The sequence below is a fragment of the Prionailurus bengalensis genome, chromosome E1 (assembly GCF_016509475.1).
Source record: "Prionailurus bengalensis isolate Pbe53 chromosome E1, Fcat_Pben_1.1_paternal_pri, whole genome shotgun sequence".
Taxonomy (NCBI): domain Eukaryota; kingdom Metazoa; phylum Chordata; class Mammalia; order Carnivora; family Felidae; genus Prionailurus; species Prionailurus bengalensis.
Window position 1 is genome coordinate 22,952,131 of NC_057347.1, and position 23,197 is coordinate 22,975,327.

A 23,197-nucleotide genomic window follows, 5' to 3' on the forward strand; every position below is an offset into this window, starting at 1 on the left:
ATAAATAAACGTTAAGAAAAAAAAAATTTTTTTTAAAGAATCGACCTCACAGAATTGTGAGGATTAAGTTTGAGGACGCAGGTAAAACTTAGAGCCCGTTGTCTGGCACACAGGACGCACTCCACAAATGCTAGCTATGATGAATGACACTGTGGCCGCTGGTTTTAGAAAAAATATATAGGTGATTCTGCCTGCATGCAACCCCTGCAAATGCTGGCATCTCCCGGTGTGGAGAAGAGAGGGGAGCAGTGGGTTGAGGGGAGTGGAGGTCATTCACTGGCAGGAGATACGCTGTGCTCTGCCGCCAGCCTGGTGTGCCCTTCTTGCACTGCTGTGGTGAAGGGCGAGAGTGACCACCCTGCACTCTGTCCTCCAGCGGGACAAGGTGCAGGGCACACAGGTGCGCCCGCCCTGCAGCAGACTGTGGCGTGGGAAGGGTCAGAGGGGGACCTAGAGAGAGCAGCTGGGGTGGACGCGGGGTGGGGGGTGGGGGCGGGAATTGGAGAGAAGGAAGCAAAAGGCTCTAGGGCCTCTCTGGCGCCTTCCTCCCACCCCTCCAGGGGAGAAATAAAAACCTGCCAGGGGGAGTCGGGGTGGGGGGGGTGCAAGTCTAGAGGCGCAGGGTTCAAGAATTCGTCCAGGGCCGCGCGAGCGAATCTGTCAGGCTCAGGGACCCAGCGGAACGCCAGCCCGAACCCCCCCCCCCACCCCCCTCCCCGCGGCCTCGCGCTCCCCTCCGCCTCCCTCCAGCCGGCGCGAGCGGGCGGCGCGCTCCGGAGGGAGAGCTGGGCTGGAGGTTTCCTGCCCCCTCGGCGCCCGCACCTGCCCTCCGCGCCCGCCGCTGAGCCCGCGCCGACTGGGCAGCCGGGGGCGCCCCCACCCCTCTCCCCCCGGGCCGGGGAGCCGGGGGGCAGCGCCGGAGCCCGGGGGGAGCGCGGCCCCGCCGGCCGGCCGGCCAGGGCCGGGGGCAGCTAGGACGGCCCCGGGTAAGCGGCGGGAGGAGGGGAGGCGGGCGGGGCAGGGCCGGGGGGCGGGTGGGAGCGGGGCGGCCGGGCCCGGGGGCCGGGGCGAGGAGGGTGGAGGGGGACTGCGGGCTGGCGGGGAAGCGGCGCGGGGCGGCCACGTGAGAGCGGGAGCTGGTGGGGGGGGGGGGGGTTGCCTGCAAGGTGCTGGAGGCGGAGAGCAGGCAGGGCTCCGGCATCCCCCCCAGACTCCCACCAATCAGGTCATGGGGAGCCCAGCGTCCTCTGCCGCCCCCACCCGCCCACTCCCACATGAACGTGTGGGGACAGACAGCGGGCAGACGTGTGACTCTGCCCATGGGACCGCAAAGCCAGGGCCGCCAGTCTGGAGCAGGACTCCTGTGTCCAGGCCTAGGGGAGGGGACGAGAAGCAGGCTTTGGCCCCTGTGTGTGTCCCCGGTCTCTTGCCGGGGCGCTGTCTGCAGACTCACTGCGGAGCGCAGGCCTTGGGGAGGGAGCCCTCAGGGAGCTGGGCCCTGATGCTCCGGACAGCCCTCTTCAGTCCCCACCCAACTAGGGATGTTGGGTTAATAGGCACTTAGACCCAGGACCCCCCCACCTGGGAAGAGGGAGGGGACACTAGTCACCTCTGAGTCAGGGACAGGGCCACACTTGGGCCTGGTGAGTTCCAGGAGGGTGGCCCCAGCCTAGGGGCCTCTCTTGCATCCCCTCCCTGGCTCCAGCACTATGCCCCGTTTATTTCCCAGCAATTCTCCAGAAAGGGTTGATTTCTGTGCAGGGAGCGTGGCGTTCGGGAGAATCTGCAGGTAGGACACATCCTAGATACCTCTAAGTTGCCACACCCAGAGAGTGGTCAGGGATTCTTCTTGCATTCCTTGTCCTCTCTGCCTCCCCCAGTATGCCCCCCTCCTCACCTGCTTGTGCTGGTTATGTAATTAACCCAGCTGAGGCTCTCTGCCAAGCTGACAGTGTCCAGGGATGCCTGAGGGGCCCAGGGCCTGGACGGATTTGGGGGGAGGAGGGACTGGTACGTACCTCAGTGGGAAGCCCATAGAAGTAGATAAACACCTGTTGGGCAAAGGACACCACATGGGACAGAAAGGAGATCAGGATCCTCGTTTGGTTGATAGCTCAGCTGGCTGTATGGTTTTCACTTCCCTGAGTCTCTGGTTTTTGGTTTTGGTTTTACCTTCAATAAAACAGGGAGAAGAGTCTCTCTCCCTCCCTCTCTTTCTCATACACACACACACCATACAACATGTATGTGAACAACAGCACAACAGTGGATAGTGACCCATCCTGGGGTTGCTAGGAGGTCCCACTGAGATCTTAGTAAACCTCAGGTGAATGAAGGACCCCCGTACATAACTGTGGCCACTGTTAGTTGAACACCTGCTGTTCCTGGCACTGGGTTTTACTTTCATGACCTCACAACACCCTATGAAGTTTCTTGCCCAAGGACACATTTTAGGTGGCAGAGCTGGGAACCAAACCTTGGCGGGTCTCACCCCAAATCCTGCCTTCTGTTTACTGTCTGTACACATACCCAATAGATTGGATTTTCAGACTGAGGGACATTCAGCTGTGAACTGCGCATATATGGAAAGAACATATATCCACAGAGAGGACATGCACATAACCTGAAAAGCATGGCCTTGTCGGAATCCAGCAAATCCGTCTGCCCTGAGCCCACATAGTAGGCACTGGTGTCACCCTCCCGTGAACAGTCCCTGGACAGGAGGTCTCAGGTGTGGACCAGCCTCCCTGGTCACCATCCCCAACAGAAGGAGAAGGCAGCTGGTTAGGAGGTTTGCTTGGATTATCCCAGAAGTAGGGCCTGTTAACCCCACTTTATATGTGTGCAGACTGGGCAGGTGATTTGCCCTCTGACCACAGCTAGGAAACATCATAGCCGGGGTTTACCCCTAAGCTCCGAAGTCACCGAAACTGAGCATAGCAAGGTCCAACCCTGTAGCAGTCCTTTCCTGGGCACCTGCTATGTGCCAGGCCCTCTGAGTTTGGGAGGATGCCAGAGAATGAGACATAGCCCTTGGCCGGTAGGGATTGACCAGCTAGAAGCACTAAACTCGGAGGAGGTCGGAGGTATTGCAACTTTGTGGAGGGGAGGCTGTTGCTGTCAGCTGTGTGCCCTTGGGCATGCTTCTCGCTCCCTCTTGAGTCTTCTGGAAAGGGGGATGGTTACCCATCCCTGAGGGCTACTGTTCTGACTATGGATAACCATGTGGCTGTGCTAACACTAAGTGTTCAACAAGTAGTATGCTCCAGAGCACACAGCAGTCATCTGGGCCAGGGTTCCCAACAGGATGTAAAACGTACTGCCCAACAAAGGACTCTCTCCACAAAATGCTGTGAGTGTCTCTGATGAGACACGCTTGGCCTTGGCTCATTCTGGGCTCTATGGGAAAGTGGGGATTGGAGCAAGTCTAGGGTGCGTCCCACTCTGCTCTGCAGCCTGGCCTGGCTGGGGGGGTCGGAAGTGGCCACATGTCTGATCATAACACAAGAAAGAGTGATTCCCACCGGTGGGCGGGTGGCAGGAAAAAAAATGGAGAAGGGAGGGTGGAGAGGCTCTGGGTAGATGGAGCTAGGTGTTCTGGGAAAGGGAAGGCTTTCTGAGAGGCAGTAACAGCTTCAGCCAAGTTCCTGGGCTGGGGAAGTACAGGACAGGTTCCAGGGAAAAGCGGGCCCACCAAGCCCACCTCTTGTCCCCACAGTCCAGGTGGAGGCCGCAGAGGGCCCGGGGCAAAACAGGGGCAGCAATGGTGGGTCCTGACGGTGGCTGAGCCCCCAGCCCCTGGAATATGCAGCCCGGGGGAGCCCCAGGCAGCGGCGAGGACGCGGTGGCGGAGCGGGGCGGGAGGCATGGTCTCCACCTACCGGGTGGCCGTGCTGGGGGCGCGAGGCGTGGGCAAAAGTGCCATCGTGCGCCAGTTCCTGTACAACGAGTTCAGCGAGGTCTGCGTGCCCACCACCGCCCGCCGCCTCTACCTGCCTGCTGTCGTCATGAACGGCCACGTGCACGACCTCCAGATCCTCGACTTCCCACCCATCAGCACCTTCCCTGTCAACACACTGCAGGTAGGAGGGCCGGCTGGTGTGGCCAGCCGGGGAGTGGAGGGGTGGGGGAGGCGCTGGACTCCCGCCTTTTCCAGGCTCTGGCCCTGTCCCCATCCTTCAGGCTCTGAGGGCTCCATGCAGCACCACAGGCCACCCTGTCTCGAACCATCACGTGTGTGCGGCTTTATTCAGTGCATCTTTAATGAGTGTATAACGTGTGGTGGGCACCAGGGCAGAATGGCGGGCAAAACAGATGTGCAGTTTGCTCTCCAGGAACTAACTCACCGTCGGGTGAGAAGGCAAACCGGCAATTATTACATAGTACAGTAAATGCCGTGGTCGGCATCAGGTCAGTGAGATTGGGCAGGTAAAGGGCAGTGGAGAAAAAGGCAGGAACACTAGGTGCTATTAATACTCTGGGTTGTGCCCACCGTGGCCTCAGACCCTTCTCATCTAGGACAGCGGAAGAAAAAGCCAGGGCCTGGGAAAGGTATGTTCTCCGAGACTGGAGGCCCCAACCGGTCCTTTGCCTACAGGCCGTTCTTTATGTGATGCCCCGCCCCCTGGCCTCAGGACTGGCTCACTGGGCACCCTTCCTGCAGGGGGTGGATTCAGATGCCCCCAGTGTCCTGGCTTATAGTGCCCCTTTCCCCAGCCTGTAGGGACCAGGCCCCCCTTCCGTCTCTCTACCTCTGGCTTGAGAGGGGATAGGGTGTTAGTGGAGGCTTAGCTCTAAGACATATCTGCTCACCGAAGGAAGCCCCTGACCAGAGCGTTCAGAAGTTTCTCTGGAAGGAGAGGCAGGGGCCACAGCTTGGCCAGTTGTGACCACAAATACAGCACTCTCTGGGGCAGGGGCTAGGTCTCAGCACTGTCTCAGCAACTCCGGGCAGGAGGACCTTGGCCCAAGCCCAAGGGTACCTGTCTGTCCCACCCCAGGTGTGGGGGATTAACACCAAAGACAAAAACCTGATCCACACATGGGCCTCTTGGAAAAAGTGAGATCAGGGCAGCGCGTCTGGGGTCAGGGCCTTCTGGTTCTCCTCCACGGTGGACTTGAACAGCGGCCCAAGTGGATACTCAGATCTTGTGCCAGTTTTGCACATTGAGCGGCTTCTTTTTTCACATTTTGTTGTAGATTTAATTTTAATTTAATATCGACTTTGGAATGGGTAACACATAGTTTAAAAGTCCAAACTTTGTGGAATGCCTGACCGGGTCAGTCAGTTGCGTATCCACCTCTTGATTTCGGCTCAGGTCATGATCCCAAGGTCATGGGATCAAGCCCTGCATCGGACTCCATGCTCAGCCTGGAGCCTGCTTAAGATTCTCTCTCTCTTTCCCTCTGGTCCTCTTACCTGCTCATGCCCTCTCTCTCTTAAAAAAAAAAAAAAAAAAAAAGTCCAAACTTTTTTTTAAAAAAGTTCAAACTGTAAAGAGGTACATACAGAGAAATCTCAATCTCGCCCCTGCCTTCTTCACCCTGATTCTTGCCCCACTCTCTATGGCCATTGTCAATTGGTTTTTTACTCCCACTTCCAGTGTTTCTATAGATAAATAAGAAAATGTATTCATATTCCTTTCTTACAGAAAAAAAAAATTGGTCTACACCTTGTCTTTTTGCTTTACGTTTTAACCTGGAGATCTTCCCCGTGTGTTAGTACCTGAATGTCAGTAGCATGGCCACACTGTGCCCTATCGGAGAGATGTACAATGGAGTCCCCTCTTGTTGGACAAGTGGGTTGTTTCTAGTCTTTTGCTGTCTTAAGCAATGCCACACAAATAGCCTTGTTCGTAGTCTCTCTGCACACAAGGAGGTGTTTCTGTGGAAACGAGCCCCCAAAATGGCATTGCCAGGTCAAAGGATGAATGCAGCTACATTTGGAAGGTATTGCCAGATTTCCCTCCCCTTCTAGAAAGTTGCACATTTTGTGTTGCGGGGACTGTATGTGAATGCTAGTTTCCCTAAAGCCTTGCCATCAGGATGTATTGTCCACCTTCTGGAGTTTTGACAGTCTAATGGATGAGATGAGATATTCTCAGAATAGTTTTTATTTGCATCTCTGGTTGTGACCAAAGTTGAGCATCTTTTCATATGTGTAAGGGCTTTTGCGTTTCTTTTTTGACAACTAGTAATGCCTTTGTCCATCTTTCTGTTGGATTGTTGGCCTCTTTCTTCCTGATTGATCCTGAGTTTTAGACTCTCCAGGCTATCCAGGCTTCACACAAGAAAGGGACCCTGAGCAAAGAAATACAGAGAAAGGACCCTGCATGCCCAGAGATCAATATAAAATCCCAGTGGCCACTGTCTGAAAAGAAAAGAGAAATACATTCTTCCCCAATGACAGATGAGATCCAGCCCAGAAGAGAGTGGCATTTTCTGAGCCTCAGTCGTTCCTTCTGTAGTCCCTCTCCTCCTATCAGAGGAGGAAGCTGAGGTTAGAGCAACAAATGCATGGTCAGCAGCCAGGTGTCCTTAGAACTGGACTCAGTTTTCAGTGCTCTTTCTTTGCTGACACAGCCCCAAGATGATTTCTTACAGTCTGGAACCCCGCACAGAGCTAGCTGGAAGGAAAGGTCAGTTTTCTTGCTCCCTCCCTTCAATCAGGAGTGAAGGCACAACCCAGACAATCAGGAGACTTCCTCTTCTCCCTTTTAGGCGGCCCCCCCCCCCCCCCAGGGCAGTGGGCGGGAGGGCAGGCTGGAGGCCCTCTGGAAGAGGCAGCGTGTTGGGGGAGAGGTGGGCTATCACCCTCAAAGGCCGGCAGATGTTCCCTCTCCCCAGCGAAGGGCTGGAAGAAGGTGGGAGCCTCTCTGCCCATCTCCCCGTCCCTCCTATTTCCCGCTGATATCCAACCCTTGCATGAGATGAGGGAGGAACTGTGTGCACATGGGGGTCCCAGGCTCCCAGGGGGCACCATGTCCAGCTGAGTGCAGTCTTCCCTGGCCTGAGAAGCCAGCTCCTGGTTCCCTGTGGTTTTAGATTTGTCCTCAGCATCTTCCCCCTGTACCAGAGTTAAAACTCAGCACAAAGAAAAGATGCCACATCATCTCCCTGGGGAAATCCACTGCAGCAGCTTCTAAGCCTTTGAGTTGGGAAGTGCTTTTCTGGAGCTGGACTTAACTCTCTACCCCTGCCTCTTTTCTTCCTGCTCTGAGGTGGAGAACCAGCTGTAGTCCTGCAAGCCTGGCCCCTGCCCCAGTGAAGCTCATAAGCTGGCACCACGGGGACATGTCTGCACCTCCTCCGAGTCTTTTGCCAGGGCCCTCAAGGCAGAAGACCCTGGGTCTCTTTGTCCTCGGAGGCCTCCCCTCCCCCAGCTTCAGGGACCCCCTTCTTGTTCACACACCAGCTGCCTTCAACTGCTCTTGCATTTGCCATCTGCTGGAAGGTTAATCAGCTCATTAGTCCCCTAAGGAACCTTCCCTTTAGTACACTTCAGCCTTTCCAGGAGCCTACTCCTCTTGAGCTGCGGCCCCTCCTTGAGAATTTGCAACAAGCATTCAGGATGCTCTGACTCCCCGGAGCCGCCTTTGGGCCCTGCTCCACATCAGCCCCCACTGTGCATCCAGTCTCAGTCTTTTTCTCCTCGACCCTGAGGGCAGCGTGGAGCACACAGAAAGGACAATTTGGGTAGCAATCCAAGGGCAGTGTTATAGGCGGGCGTTGCATTGATTGCAGCATGGAACACTTAGGGTTCAAGACTGCAGAGGGCTCACCAGTCTAGGCAGTGCAATTAAAGAGCCTGCTGAGAGCCAACACAGCTGGGAGGCACTCAGCAGGGAGGAGAAGGAGGTGTGTAAAAATGTGGAAGACCTGGGTAGGACCCTCTCAAGAGCTCACAACAGAAGCAGGGAACTGGGGATGGAAACAGCTCTAACCAAGGTATAACTAAAGGATTCTCAGAACACAGGAGATGTTCTGGGCGCTTGGTCAGTTAAGCGTCTGACTCTTAACTTTGGCTCATGTCAAGATCTCACAGTTTGTGAGTTCGAGCCCCCCATTGGGCTCTGCACTGGTGCCATGGAGCCTGCTTGGGATTCTCCCTCGCTGTCCCTCCCCTGCCCATGCTCTCTCTCTCAAAAATAAATACACATTAAAAAAAGAGGAAGAAGAAGAACACAGGAGATGAAAGGCATAGTCTTCTGCTTGCAGGAAGGCTTCCTGGAGGAAGAGGAAGCATTTAAGCTGAGCCTTGGAAGATGCAGGATTTCACAGGATCCATCAACTAGCTCAGAGGGCTGGGCTCTTAGGGGCACTTAGTAAATGTACTGGAACAAAGGTCCGAATGGATGGATGGATGGATGGATGGATGGACAGAAGTTGGGCGATAAAAATGGGACAAGGCTGATCTCAGCTCCAGATGTGTACAGGACAGTGAGGGCATTGGCTCTGGAGGTCAGATAGTGTGACCTTCCCTATCCTGGCTTGGAGGTGGGGGAGCCCCAATACCGAGCTTGTCCATTTTCCTGGGCCAGGCTTCCTGGGATGGGTGGGTGTGGAAGGTCTGGGGTGCAGTGGCAGGTGAGAGTGCTGTCAGTGTTTGGCTAGAGGTGGCTGGGGGCAAGGGGAGGTCTCCGAGTGGCCCTGACCTTGGCTGGGGGTGTTGCAGGAGTGGGCAGATGCCTGTTGCAGGGGACTCCGGAGCGTCCATGCCTACATCCTGGTCTACGACATCTGCTGCTTTGACAGCTTTGAGTACGTCAAGACCATCCGCCAGCAGATCCTAGAGACGAGGTGAGGGGCTGGGATACCAATGCTGGCTACTTCCTGTTTAAGGGTGCAACAGTGGGGTGCGCGCAGAGTTGCTAGATGAAATATCCTCTGGTTCCCGCACATTCTCCCTTTCTCTCTCTCTCTCTGTCTCTCTCTCTCTGTCTCTCTCTCTCTCTGTCTCTCTCTCTCTCTCTCTCTCTCTCACACACACACACACACACACACACACACACTATGTTATGTCCCCATTTCTAACAACTCACTTTGGGATTCTTACCAGGGGGTGGCTAGTCTAGTGCAGTGCTTAAGAGCAGGGGCTCTGGAGAGGAAAAAAAAAAGTGTCAGGGTCACTCTTCTGCATGACTTTAAGCCACTTAACAGGTTAGACTCAGGTTCCTCATCTGTAAAATGGGGATAACAATAGTACCTACCTTTCAGATCAGTTGCTCTGATTGGACAATATAAGGTATCCCGAGGGCTTAGCGCTGCAGGCGGAACACAAGTATGGTAGTAGCAGTATTGACCAGGCACAGCCTGCCCTTCTCGAAGTCCAGTCGTTGTGAGACCGGACTGTGGAGTTCTGAGATTCCCCCCTCACCCCCGCAGGGTGATCGGCACCTCGGAGACGCCCATCATCATCGTGGGCAACAAGCGGGACCTGCAGCGCGGGCGCGTGATCCCGCGCTGGAACGTGTCACACTTGGTGCGCAAGACCTGGAAGTGCGGCTACGTGGAGTGCTCGGCCAAGTACAACTGGCACATCCTGCTGCTCTTCAGCGAGCTGCTCAAGAGCGTCGGCTGCGCCCGCTGCAAGCACGTGCACGCCGCCCTGCGCTTCCAGGGCGCGCTGCGCCGCAACCGCTGCGCCATCATGTGACAACGCGCCCGCCCGCGGCCGCATCCCGACGGGCGGGGACCTCCCCGGGGACTGCCGGGCTCGGGCGCGGAGGGGCGGGGTAGGACTCTGACGGTCCGGGCCTGCGACGGCCCCGCAGCCGCGCGCCTCCCGGTGAGGGGCGGAGGACGAGAGAGCCTCCGGTAACTGCCCAGTCCAAGCCCTCTCCTGGGCCAGCGGTCTTCCTGGGCCCGCTGCCCTTAGAGCTGGAGTTAGCGCAGTGCCGGGCCCGGCCCCCAAGGGGCGCCTCAGCCTTTGGGGATTGGCGGTGAGCGCGGGGTATGGGGGTGGGGGTGGGGAGGTGCTGCCTTGGCCGGGGGCCCCACCCGTCTTCTCCAGAGAGTGTGTCTGTCATTGCCCTGCGTCGTCTACTCCTGTGTCTGTCTGCCCAAGCGTCTGTTGGCCCTTAGCTGTCTTATCCACCCTCCGGTCCACCTTCCCGCCCCCGGCTCCGTTCACAGGGCTCTCACTTCGTTCACCCCCTTGTCGCAGATCCTGGCAGCTTCTCTGTGAGGCCAGCCTTTGGACCGTCAGCACCACGGGCACAGGGCAGAGAGATGCGGGTGGCCCAAGGACCATAGTCAGGGTCCGAGGGTTGAGGTCAAGGGTCAGTCAGGGGGAGAAGGCTGAGTTCTCCCCCTTCCAGGGAGATCTCCCCGCCCAGCAGCCCCCAGAGACACAACAACCTACCTTCCAGCCTTAACTCGATGGTCCATCCCTGCTGGGTGCCCCTCATCCCCTTCCTGACCCCAAAGCCAGATCACCCCCTGGGTTAAAACTTTTTGTTTTCCTTGACAGTGTGGAGAGGGAATCCCCCAAAGGATAAATTTATTTCCATGATGCCAGATTCCAGCCCTCTCTTCCCCCTTGCGTTGGGTGGTCTGCGAGATTGGGGGATGTTGGGTTTGGGGGGCTGGTGGTGGGCAAGGTGGTGCCCTGTGAGGGGGAGGGGTTAGGTTGTGCTAGTGAAGACTCTTATCTCCCCATCCCACTCCAATCTGACTGCCCCAGACCCTACCTGCCTTGAATCTCAGATTTCTCTGATAAATCTGGGGAGGGGCAGAGCCAGGATAAGAATTATGGAGACCCCTGTCCTTGGGGGAGATATGCCCACATACCCACCCCTAGATGGAGGCCCTCAGGATCTGATGCCCCCTTGTCCCAACACCAGTTGGCCCTATGCCCTGACTCACTCCACCCCATTTTCTCCGGCCACCTGGCCGGTTTCTACCTCTCGTCACCGGAGCTGATCACTGTCAGTTTTGTACCGATTTAGAAATAACAAAATCCATTGAAGATACTAGGAGCGGCCTGAGGGATTACTGGGGTACTCGGAGGGTGGGACCAATGGCGTGTGTCCCCTGCCCCCAGCTGAGTGCTCCTTGAGGCTGAGCCCTGAGCCCTGGTGTGGTGAGAAGATAGGAAGGTCCCTTGTTAGAAGACGGGCAGATAGAACAACCCAGCCTCGATGTAGCCAAGCTGCAGTGTCTAGACCAGAAAAATCAGGTAGCCCAGAGTGGTGATGGAACGGAGTCTGGGGGAGGGGTCATGGGTGGGGAATTTATCCAGATCTAGTGTGAGAGGGAATCTGATTCTCCCTTCTACTTCCCCAGCTGATTCTCCCTCCACCCATGGGGTGTATCCGCAGCCCTGCAGTGACTGCCCTGACCTGGGGCAGTCCCATATTCCTGGGTTCTAGTCCCTGCTCTGCTGCATGACTTTGGGCAAGTGACCCGCTCTCTCTGAGCCTCCCTCTGAAACAGAGGAGGTGGCTCCCCTTCCCCACACCTTGGGAGTGGCTGGGAGGGTAAGGAAGAGGGCCTGCCCCCTTTTATCCCCTGCATCCCTGCCCCCTGGTTCACCAGGGGGCTGGGGTGAGGGATGGCAGCATCTCACCTGCCCCATCACTGTCACCCCTAGCTGAAGCACCTGAGGTGGGTGTGGGGAACCCAGGCCTCTGGCTACCCCTTGTGGGAGCCATTGGAATGTATTGCCTGGCCAACCCCCCTCACCCCCTCCACTGCACCCCAGGTATTTGATTTTGATTCCCTGCACTCCCATTCTGAGTCTCTGTCCCCACCCACCCAGGGTTTCCCACCACAGGGTCTGGAAGTTTGTGTGTGTGTGATGCCCATTGCGCTGTGATTGGAAGTCAGATTAAAAATCAGGGAGTGTTTTCCCTCGTTTCTGTACAATGTGTTGGCTCAGTTCCTGCCCTGAGAGGGAAAGGGTTCCCTAGAGGGCCTGCCTGCTGAGATCTGCTGTGGAAGGACTGCCAGGGTAATGAGGTGTCTCTGAGTCCCAGAGCCTGGAGCAACCAGGAGAATTAAGAGGAAGAGTTTGGGACTCATCTTCTCTCCCTAGCCCCCTAGCCCTCCAACTGATCAAAACCATCCTGAGGGAAAGCGGAAGGTCTCACCCTCCGCCCCACTCTCGGGAAAACTTTCATAACTGGACTCAATCCCAGCTCCTGCTGCTGTGTCTTTGTTCCCACTCGTGACCAAGCTTCTGCAGCCCTTTTGTGGCTGTGAATGGGATAAGAACAATCTCAACCATCCCTCTTGACTAAGTGATCTCAGTTCCCAAACCCCAGAGCAAAGTTTTGAAGTCCTGAAGTGCTCTGCCCCTGTCCATGGTGCTGACACACAAGCAGCTTCCTGGAGAGATTGGCTGTCTGGTTAGGTTGACTAAACCTCAAGAGAGGAAGCGGCTCTCACCCCCAGTTCCCTGCGCCTCATCCCCTTCCACTCCAGTGGGTAACACTTGAAGCTTTACCTTCCTGCACCACCATAATGCTAGAGTGGGGGAGTCAAGAAGCTGGGGGCTCAGGAACAGACCCACAAGTGTTTAATAACTTATAAGAGTTGTGGAAATGGTAGGCATGGCCAGAGGCCAGGAGTTTGGGGAGCTGTTCTGGGGGAAGGCAAGAAGACATTGGGTGGCCCCAGTGCCCCTGGAGTTGGAGTGGTCCCTTTGGTCAACAAGCAGACTGAGTCTATATTTGTCTTCTGACCCCACCCATATCCTCACTCCCCCCCCCCCCCCCACTGCGACAAAGGCCCTGGATGGAGGTGAGGGACCTAACTTTCTGTTCAAAACTGGGGTCCAGCAGCTACATGGCATCCTTTTCACTTCCCTCCTTCCCCAGAACCACAGCTTCAAGTCTGAGAAGGCCCCTCCTCAGACCCAGGACTCCTCCTCAGGTTGGAGTGGGTCTTGGTCAATCTGCTGGAGACCCCCACCCTCCAAAGCCTGGAGGCTGCTCTTCAGTGGAGCAGCTGGTTCTTTCCACTTCTTTCCTTCTTCCTCCTCCCCTGCTGAGGCGCCATCCACTGGGTGGGACTCTACTCCCTTGCTGTCCAGCACTGCTCTCACCAGCCTGCCTCTGGGGAGTGCCCTGGCTGAACCCAGGTGGAGGTAGGCCAGTGGCTTCGGGATGCGTGAAGGCTGCTTCTCGGGCCTGTGGTCTCTCCGGGGCCGGATCCTGGGCCTCAGCTTCAGCTTGTAGATGGATGGAACTCTCTGGGGCTTTCGGAGTGTTCTCTTGGCCTTGCCCAGACATACCTTGGTTTTGTCAGAATTGGGGTCCGAGGATGAAGGTGAGGGGGCTTCCAGGCTGGCAGACACAGTAGGGGCTGAGCAGTCCTGCCCTCCTTGAGCCGGGACCTTCTTCACTCTGGTGACCTTGGCACTCAGGCTTGCCTTTACCTTTGGCTCACTCTTAAGGGCTCCCAGTTTCCCTTTAGGGCTTCCTGGGCCTGTGGTAGCAGCTAGTTTAGGGGAACCTGTAGGGGTTGCCTTCCAGGCTCCCAGGTCCACTTTAAGGAGGGCTGGGGGACCCTGAGCCAGTTCTTGGATGACTTTGTCATAAGGACCCCCAGGCTGAGGCCATCGCCCACATAGGCTGGGGACATAGACTCCACTTCGAGGGATGACCCCAGACCCTGTGCCCTGGGGGCAGGCAACTCCCATCTCTAGCAGCTTCATGTTGGTCAAAAGCTCTTCCTCGAGTGTGTGGTACATGGCCTGATCCTTGGTCCCACCCAGGAGCAGGGGAGGATATCGCCCCTCCCACTCGTGTGGGCCCAAGCCCCGAGGCTCCCCAGCCTTTGCTGTCACCTGGATGTCCAGCTTCTGGTCCCCTTGCTTCGCATCCACAAAGGAGTCCTCATGTCTCCACCCAGCCGGGTCCCCAGTGACAGCCCTCACTGGGATGGATCTGCTCCCCAATTCTGTCATGGTACCTACACTTGCAGGACCTGGGAAGCTACTTCCTGGAGTTGGGGGGCGGGCAGGGGGCAATCGGACAGGGATCTTGGTGGGCCCTTTAACAGGGGTTGGAGAGCGGACAGCTGCTGGCTCCCTGAGCTGGGCAGAAGCACCCTCAGCCTCACCCCTGGGTGGTGGCTTGAGGCTCACGGGCTTGGCTGGGCTGGAGGAACGAGGCAGTGGGGATGGTCCTCTCACTGGTGTCTTTTTGGCTGTGGCTTCAGGGGCTCGGAATCTCTGGGAGGTGGGGGCTCTGGCATGAGTTCCCTGGCTGTCTATCCCGTCATGAACCCAAGATGTGGGAGTCCTTCCTCTGGGGTGTTCAGGGGAGTATCTCTCTTCCTTTTTCCCTGAGAAGGTGCCCTGTGGGTCTTGGCTCCTACGGGGGGATGAGGATTGGGGGCCAGGTGGGCTGTCCCGAGCTGGCAACTGCCTCCGAGATGGGGTAGGTGACCTCTCCTGGCACCTGAAAGGGAGAATCACAAGGTTGACAGGATCATCTAGTCCATTCCCCTGGCTCTGGGAAGGGAGGACCTTTCCCCAGCCAGAACACCTAGGGGACCAGACTTCATGTTGAATGACACCGATGCTCTCTCCCTCTGTGCCTGCCCGAGTCTTCCTTATGACTTATTCTCCCTCATTCCCTGTGTAGCAGATAGAAAGAAGCCTGGTTTGGACCCCGAATTACTTCAGGTCCCACAACTAAAGGTCACCAGTCTTGGGGGAGGGAGTGTCTATCTATTCTACTGTGAAGTGGCAGAAGGACCTTGAGAAATCTGTTCCCTTTATGGGCCTCAGCTTCTTCATCTGTGAAATGGGAGAGCATATGAAAAAGCTACATGATTCCAATGGTGCCGACTGGATGCCTTTTTGGTTCTGAACACCTGGGATAAGGACACTGCCAGGACACCTGCTTCCCTTATCTTGGGGTGGGGTGGCCCCCTGAGAATATGGACTCTGTAGGGGAAAGAGACCCTGCTCTGTCCTTCTCCCTTGTACCTCAGGAGTGATGCTGTCTCTCTGGGGAGTCCCGCCTCTGCTCCTCTTTTACTGTGGGCTCTAGGGGAGGAGGAAGTGAGGGCCCTCAGCTTTCGGCCTGAAGAGGTGTATGTCTTCCAGTCCACGGGGGGCAGCGGGCTCTGGGAACGGCTGATAGTCATCGTAGGTTGAGGCAGCGAGGGCCCATCCTGCACCCTCACTTCATGCTGCACCGGTGGGACAGAGGTCTTCTGGAAACTGCCCGTCTTGTGTGCTACCAACACAGGCCCCCAGAGAGAAGAGAGGAAGAAGGGGTTAAATTCCTGCTGGTGGAGCCCACTGTTCTCCTCCCCCAACTGTCCTACCTCCCCCCGCCCACAACCCACATTAGAGACAGTGGGACCTACAGTACCAGTGCCGGTGCCAGAGCTTCCTTTTAGGGGTTCAGGGGATGAAATCCGGTCAGAAGGCCCAGCTGGGGGACTTGTTTAAAGCTGCATTTATACTGCAAGTTCAAATCTTTTACTTAGATTGCATGTTTATATGGGGTAGCTTGAGGTGCTAATAGAAATTATGGAAGGACTGAAGACCCCTCCAAGTCATACTCGGTGCTTTGGAGGCTGACCCACGCTCTGCCTAGAGGCACCCCGACCAAATGCTGATTCTGTGTGTTTGGCGTCATCTTGTGGGTATAATTGGTATTGCAATTTGGCTGCCCAGCTTCCTTCCCATGTCTGAAGGCATCCCACCAGTATCTTTATCTTTTTCTTCTTTCTTCTTCTTCTCCTCCTCCTCCTTCTTCTCCTTCTCCTCCTTCTCCTACTCCTCCTTCTCCTTTCCTTCTCTCTTTCTTCTTTCTTCCTTTCCTTCCTCTTTCCTCTTTCTTTCTTTCTTCTTCTTTTTCTCTTTCTCCTCCTTCTCCTTCCACCAGTACCTTCTATAGTATCTTCCTTTCTCCATCCCCTGCATACTTCCTGGCCCTGGAGATCAGACCTACCTCCCACCTCTGCTCCCAGCCTCCCGATCCAGAGCCACAGGGACTCCCGGAGGACTCACAGAGGGACGTGCACCGGCAGGGGTCATGTTTGTCCAGATAATGGCCGAGTGTGTCCCAGCCGCCCCCCACACGCACCATCACATGGTTCCGGAGGATCTGTAGAGGACAAGGATGAGGTTGAGGACAGGATGGAGGGTTTTCCCTCTTCCTGGAGCGGCCCACAGTTTTCCAGCATACACTCCCATCCATGTACATATGCACACGCAGGTACTCCGCACAGGTGTGTATTTTGCAGCCTGCCTCTCCACAACTAGCATTGGATAGCATGTGTTGTTAAGGGTGGTGACCAGGCTGACAGAGAGTTGCCCCACAGCTGGACAAGGGATCTCCCAAGCACTGGGCAGCCTGGCCCCAGAACACTTTCCTCTCCCCCTTCACCTGCACATGCCTATGTCAGAAACGTGGCCCTGGCTTTGCTCTATAGTGTGTGTGTGTCGAGGAATCCCTGGGAATCCCGGTCTTACCCCATTCTGGGGCAAGTCACAGTCTCTCCAGGCTTCCATTTTTCAACTCAGTTCTCAACTGAGGAACACAATCCCTTGTCCTTACCTACTTCACAGAGCTATATTGGCCCAGGGTCTGGGTGAGAGCCCCAGGGAGCTGGCTCTGCCCCCAGGCATGACCCGTGATCAAGGAAAGGGCGTGCATACCTATGAGCTGCTGGCCAAGCCTCTGGGTACGATCTGTTTCTGGTAAGGCATTGCCAGGTATGAGGGTGTGGGTATGGGAGGTACGTTTCAGACTTGTACTACTGCTCACTCCGCAGAATGTACCAAGCCAGGCATGTGAAGGGTGGACTATGGGGCCCATGTGGCTGGGCCATGCACTGAACACAAACTTGGGGTTCTCAGGCCCCCTGCTCTGACAAGGCATGTGGATGGAGTGGAGGCAAAGGAAATTCAGCAGTACCCTTCACACTTCACTTCTGCCTGGACACCCCTCTGCACTCAGCTAAGGTGGAGCAGACGGGGACAGGGTTCTGGCTGCCGTAATGGGAGGAGGGGATAGGATTGCCAACTCTGCCAACAATCTTCAGAATTCTGCAAGGGAGAGAAAGAAAGCCCTAAGGCCCGATAAATTGGAGTGAATGATGAGTTCCTGTCCTTGCCCTCAGTCCTGGGTATGTTCCCATGAAAGGAAACTCTATTCTGCGGATCCTGGGGGACACCCCCACCCCTGTCCCAGACTTACCCGGATGAAGATGAGAGTGTTGGAGTCCCCCACGCGGTACTTCCCCTCAGACACCTTGACCATGGAGAACTGAACTGGGCACGTGCAGTGGCTGACGAGGCTCTGTACCTGTGGGTAGTGACGATGGGCTCAGCCCTCCCTCTGCACAGGTGCCCAAGCTCCCTACTCCCCACCCTGGGTCAAGCCCCAGGAGAGGGAGCTGGTCTGTCCCCAGAGCCAGCACCTTGGCTTCTGCTGAGGTCAGGGCTGGGGGCTGAGAAGCAAGTGCAGAAGACTTTTAATGACCCAGTGAAAACAAGACCTATAGTCCAGTCACCTATAGTCCAGTGGTCTGTGGGTCAGCTGACAGAGGCAGTGGAATGTAATGGTGAAGAAGATGGACATTGGAATTTGACAGGCTTCGGCTGGAGTCCTGTCTCCACTGCACCATAGGCCTTGGGCAAGTTAAGGAGCCTCCCTGAGCTCGATTCCTGGATAGCAGAAATGGGTTCATCCCTGTAAGAGCTAGCTCCTATGAAGCGCCCCCTCTGTGCCGGACACTGTTCCCAGCACTTCATACGCACTGGCTCATTTAATATTCATCAGTCATATAAGGTACTATTCACCTCCACGCTACAGAATTGAGGCACAGAGAGGTTAAATAATTTGCCCCAAGTCACACAGCCGGGGAGCAGTGGAACTAAGATTTGAACCAAGGTGTCAGAAAGTTCTTAAAAGCCGTCCCGCAGAGACTCAGAGGGGTCTAGAGCGCCGGATTGTAATAAAAACGTAATAAGAGATTTAGGTGCTACTATATGCGATGAGGATTGAGGCTCAGAGTGGAACAGGACTTTAAGCCGCGCTGTGAATTCAGACAGTGTGGGGGCTGGAGCTCGAGAAGGGCGTGGGTCGGATCCGGCAGGCGGGGCTGGGGGACGGGGCGTGGCAGAGGGAGGCGGGGCCTGGAGGGCGTGCCCCAGCCCCTCACCATCTGGTCCAGGTTGCGGAAGTGGCAGGGCCGACGCGCAGGGGGCTCGGGCGGCGGGGGGTCCGGCGGGGGCAGGGCCAGCTCCTGCCGCAGCTCCTCGTCGATCTCCTCCTCCAGCCTCACCAGGGTCGGCGCCGCCACACCGAAGCGCCAGGCTCGGCGGCCCAGCTCCAGCAAGCACAGCACCACGTTCTTCACGTTCTTGCGTAGCACCAGGTCCTCGGTCTCGAACATCACCACCTCTGGCAAGCGGAGGTGGGGGAAGGGGGCAGGCAGCTGGGAGAGCCCTGGGGCCATCCCTGGCCCCTGGTGGAGGCCCGAGGGGGTGACTCGGATGGCAGGATCTTGGAGTCAGGCCAGCCCCCTAGGAGGGGTCTGAGAAGAACTGCACAGGCACTGAGTGCAGACTAGGTGGCCCGTCTCACAAGAGAGGCTGGGGTGGGAAGGAGGTGACACAGCCAAGCCAGGAGCCCGGAGCCCAGCTGTGGGTTAACTCCACCTTGCCCTTCTTCCTATTCAGTTTGACAAAATGGGTAGGAGCAAGGAGCACTTCTGCTTCCCACCCACGCAGCCCACCTCCAATATCCAGCAGACATCTGGAACTCAACCTTCAGCCCACATCTAACCAGGCAGGGCTGAGTGCAGGCTCTGGAGCCTGACTGTCAGGGTTGGCGTCCCAATTCTCCCACCCAGCAGCTGTGTATCCTTGGGCTAGAACCTGAGCCTCAGTCTCCTCCTCTGTCAGATGGGGTGTAGACTATACCACGGGGTTGTTGTAAAGACAGTTAAGTGTCTGCAGACGAAATCTGGCTACATGGGAACTGCTCAGTGAGACACTAACTTTTCTCAGCCCTCCAATCCTGAGCCGCCCTGCCTTGCCACCAGCCAGCAGCTGGCCTGACTCTTCCCTCTGTCTCACCCCACTCTGCCTTTGACCTGGAGGATGGCCCAATATCCAGCTTCATCCCACTGCCGGATCCAAGGCCTAGGAGATGAGGGATCCTGGCAGGTTACTCCTCTGCGACTCACAAGCCTCAGCACGACTGCCTCTCCCTAATGTCCACTTGCCTGCCCCCCTTGTCCTCCCCCACCCCCCTGCCAGCCCTGTGCCCTTACCCACACTGGCTTCTGCCAGTCATCCGAACACAGCATCTCTGTGCCTGTGCCCCTGCGGTCCCCTGCCTAGAATTCCCTTTCCTCCAAACTTCTATTTGTTCCCCAAGACTCAGCTCAAGTCTCCCTCCTCTGAGTGGCCTTTCTTGGCCCCCACTTTCCACCTCATCAGGTAGCTGTTTCCTCTCCTGGTTGCCCAGCACACACACCTCTGTTTTGGGCTTTTATCACATTGGACTGTAATCTGTGTATCTATGCATCTGTCTCTCTAAGACCATGAGCTCTTTGGACACTGAGTCTTAGTCCTCTTGGCCCTTTGTGCTGGGCACAAAGATAGGGACTAACTATATATTTGTTGAATGAATGAATCATTCAACACGTTTATTTTTTGAAGATTTACTATGAGATGGGGAAACTGAGGCACGAGAAGGGATGAGCTGGCCCAAATGAGGAAAGAGAACCCTGGCTCCTGACTCCAGCTGCAGCCCGAGCCTCAGAGAGTAGGTGGATGCCTGGCAAGATAAGGGTCTGGGGAGAGGGTGCAGGGTGGTTACCTTGGATGCCCATCTCCTTTCGACACCAATGGATGAAGTTGGAGACATTGTCCCGGGCCTGGAAGGTGCCCGGCTGGGCAGCCCCGTTGCAGGAAACCCCAGCCCGAGGCAGGGGCATCCTTTGGGCTCGAGCAGGTGCTTCAGCCAGGAAGGCCAGGGCAGCCTCCGTGATGGCGTTGGCGTGCCGGCACAGCACCAGGCCTGTCTCCAGGACCTGCAGGAAGTTGGCCGCGTCGATGTCCAGCCCATAGAGATCCCGAAGCCACTCGGCCAGATCCTCCTTCATGGCTTCCAGGTAGTGCTCGCTGGACTTAAAGGGCCGGATGCTACGCACTGGTGGCCCAACAGTCCCAGGCCTCCTCCCACGTCCCCTAGGCTTGGACATGGTTGGACCCTCAACAGGGAGGAGGTGGGTGCCTCCTCTCTGCCGCTGTTGTGTCTTCACTACTACCTGCTGGGTCGTGGCTGACCCTGACTCAGGGGTTCCCCCGTCTACCTTCCAAGAGCCCAGAACTTCCGGCTCTGCTACTTGCTGCTGGCTTCAGCCTGGTCCCCCGCCCCCCCACATTCCTCAGTCCCTGCTGGAACTTTCCCTACTTGGTGGCCCTGCCGTGACCTCACTCTTGGGCTGCCCAGTTCTCTCAGAGTTTGCCACCTCCCGGGACAGGTGGAGGTGAGGACACTGCTCTCTCCCCCCAGGACTAGACAGGTTCACTGGCTGCCTCCCACCCCCCAGCGGCTGGCGGAGCCCGGCTGTCCGGCTGTCCGGCTGTCCGCCTCTCCACTCTGCTTTCCCCTCCTCTCCTTGGAGACAGCGGCTGCTACAAACACTCCTTGTTAACCCTTCCTGGCAGCCAGCCGAGGACTGCCCTGCAGAGCCCGCCCTGGGATCCAATGGAGCAGGGAGGAGAGGCTGGGGCGGGCTTCTCTCCCTTGTTGGAAGCATGGGGGATTCTGGGAATTGTGGGAGAAAAGTAGGGCCAGGGGTTGCGGAGGCCCTCGGTGTTAGTGAGCACTGTAAGGTGGGGATGAAAGAGACAGTGATAGGAGCTAAAGACAGGACTCGGCCCTGGCCCCTTTCCTTTATCCTCCTGGGACCTTCATATGCTACCTAACCTCTCTGTGCCTTAGTTTCCTCTACTGTAAAATGGGAATGTCTACCTCTGTTGGGTGTTGTGAGGATTAAAGGAATTATGTAGGTGGAAAGTTTCAGGACACACGCATACACAGGACTGGGTGGGTCCCAGCTCTCGCTGATTCTCCCAGCAGCCCCGTCTATGCCCGGTGATCTCCACTTTCTCTGAGAACCTGCTCCATCCTCCCCTCCCACCACTGATTCTTCTAGAGCAGGTTGGGGCTGTCAACCGCAGTACCTCACCCTGGCCACAGCAGCACATCCCTTCAATAAATATCAAGTACCTCCTATGTGCCAGGCACTATTATAGGCCTGAAGACAGAGCAGTAAATGAGGTAGGTGCCTGACCTCATGGAGGCTACATACATGTTAGTGGGGGATGGATGACAGGTGACAAACAAATAAATCAAGAGTAAGTCCGATGGTGATAAATACCAGGGAGAAAAATAAAGCACTAAGGGAGATGGAGCAGTGGGTGGAATTTTATGAGAGGTGGTCAAGGGAGGGCCTCACTGACATGATGTTCAAAGGGTAAGAGGCTCCAACCTCTTAAATATAAAATATTGTTATATATTTAATATGTATAATATATATTTTAAAAAATATATTATAAATCTTGTTATATATACATATATGGGAATATATGTATGTATGTATATATATACGTGTATATACATGTGTATATATATTATATATATATATATATTCCCACTTGGGTAACCCTTACATACCACCTTATTGGATATTTCTTCTTGCAACTTACCTTTATTGCTCAACTAAAATGAACATGGAATCTCCGTGTTATACCTGGTCATTACAAGTTAATGTGCTATATGTGCCATTAATTTACATACTAAAATCTTAAAAAGTAAAAAAATTATAGCTTTACTTTGGACACTCAACCTCATCTTGTTCTCCAGATTTCTGGGAATGGCAGGAAATAATGCTTGCCGATAAAATGTAGCTCCTTCTCTTCCGGTTTTAAGAAGTTTCTTCTGGATAGAGATCCAATTTTGAGTTCACACATCAGTGCAGTTTCTCCCCTTTCAGGGGGCCTTCCCAGCTTGGCATCTGAGTCCAGGAGGCATGCTTATGTCCCTGGTGGAGTGGGATTACCTCTCTGTTCTCGTGCTTTCCCTGCTGACTCTATTACTACTCTGTGATCAATTTCCAATGGGGTTTTATGCCGATATTGTTTGTTTTGACAATCCTGCTTTTTATGAAGGTCCCACAAAACCCAGAATATCCCTGAGAAAGTGAATGAACACCCTAAGGATGACAAAGGACCTCTGGGCAAGTTGAAGTGGGTGAGGCGGGATGAGGTGAATGACCAGACATGAGGGACACCCTGTCATGGTTGTTCGTGGGATGCTCCCAAAAAGCCACGGCACAGACTCAGTGGTTTGGATGTGCCTGGCCAGGGACATTAAATCTTAGGTAGTGACTCAAGAAGGTTGTTCATGGCGCCAGTGACCAGAGGTGTCCCCCGCAGTGGCTTCTGAACTGTATTATTCCTGTGGTGTACTCTCAGCTGTGCTCGCCCTCACCAGCCTTCTATAGTTCCTGTCCGATTGCCAAATTGGCCACTCTGTGAGCTCCTGCTGCTCTGTCTCTTTAAATTAGCCAGAGTAGGGGTGTCTGGGTGGCTCAGTCAGGTGAGCAGTTAAGTGTCTGACTTTGGCTAGAGTTATGATCTCCCAGTTCGTGGGTTCAAGCCCCCTGTCGGGCTCTGTGCTGACAGCTCAGGGCCTGGAGCCTGCTTTGGATTCTGTGTCTCCCTCTCTCTTTGCCCCTCCGCCACTCATGCTCTGTCTCTCTCTCTCTCTCTCTCTCACTCAAAAAATAAACATTAAAAATAAATAAATAAATTAGCCAGAGTGAGCTTTTGAATTTTGCAATGAGGAATCTTCGTGGCTCTAAGCTCTTTTAGGAAATGTAAGGAGAACAGGTTTGTTGGGAGACAGTTCTCCATGGGTCTTTTGCATTTCTGCCTGTCCCACAAATAGAGGCACGGACTTTTCAAGGATGTTTATATAATGAACAACCTTTGGAAGATAGTGACCGTGTCTCTCTCTGGAGCAGAGAGCAGGTTTGCTTGCTGCCCATTAGAAAAGACTTGTGTTCCAGGGCCCCTGGGAGGCTCAGTTGGTTAAGCGTCTGACTCTTGATTTCAGCTCAGGTCATGAACTCTTGGTTGTGAGACTGAGACCCATGTCAGGCTCCCGTGGAGCCTACTTAAGATTCTCTGTCTCCCTCTGCC

At 55.5% G+C, this 23,197-nt stretch overlaps 2 protein-coding genes across 2 annotated transcripts; one reads left to right on the top strand and one right to left on the bottom strand.

Annotated features, from left to right (window-relative positions):
• The first annotated feature begins 748 nt into the window (after nucleotides 1-748).
• Nucleotides 749-11,865, top strand: RASL10B (RAS like family 10 member B). Its single transcript, XM_043583728.1, has 4 exons — nucleotides 749-986; nucleotides 3,719-4,082; nucleotides 8,675-8,799; nucleotides 9,385-11,865. Exons 2-4 carry the CDS (start codon nucleotides 3,867-3,869, stop codon nucleotides 9,653-9,655), a joined length of 612 nt encoding a protein of 203 aa, XP_043439663.1. The 5' UTR covers nucleotides 749-986; nucleotides 3,719-3,866; the 3' UTR covers nucleotides 9,656-11,865.
• Nucleotides 11,866-12,633: 768 nt separating this feature from the next.
• On the bottom strand, nucleotides 12,634-20,331 carry GAS2L2 (growth arrest specific 2 like 2). The gene is made up of 6 exons (XM_043583730.1): nucleotides 19,803-20,331; nucleotides 18,136-18,377; nucleotides 17,169-17,276; nucleotides 15,977-16,073; nucleotides 14,942-15,194; nucleotides 12,634-14,408 (listed from the first exon to the last, which is right to left on the bottom strand). The coding sequence occupies exons 1-6, from the start codon at nucleotides 20,185-20,187 to the stop codon at nucleotides 12,854-12,856; spliced, it is 2,640 nt and encodes an 879-aa protein (XP_043439665.1). The 5' UTR covers nucleotides 20,188-20,331; the 3' UTR covers nucleotides 12,634-12,853.
• Nucleotides 20,332-23,197: the final 2,866 nt, after the last annotated feature.

Excerpts from the sequence above, each read along its gene's own strand:
- RASL10B (XM_043583728.1), top strand. The coding sequence starts at position 3,867 with ATGGTCTCCACCTACCGGGTGGCCGTGCTGGGGGCGCGAGGCGTGGGC. Across the intron at positions 4,083-8,674 it reads TCCCTGTCAACACACTGCAG|GAGTGGGCAGATGCCTGTTG; the intron begins GTAGGAGGGCCG and ends GGGGTGTTGCAG. Across the intron at positions 8,800-9,384 it reads CAGCAGATCCTAGAGACGAG|GGTGATCGGCACCTCGGAGA; the intron begins GTGAGGGGCTGG and ends TCACCCCCGCAG.
- GAS2L2 (XM_043583730.1), bottom strand. The coding sequence starts at position 20,187 with ATGTCCAAGCCTAGGGGACGTGGGAGGAGGCCTGGGACTGTTGGGCCA. Across the intron at positions 17,277-18,135 it reads TCCGCAACCTGGACCAGATG|GTACAGAGCCTCGTCAGCCA; the intron begins GTGAGGGGCTGG and ends CACTACCCACAG. Across the intron at positions 14,409-14,941 it reads GAGACAGCATCACTCCTGAG|GTGCCAGGAGAGGTCACCTA; the intron begins GTACAAGGGAGA and ends TCTCCCTTTCAG.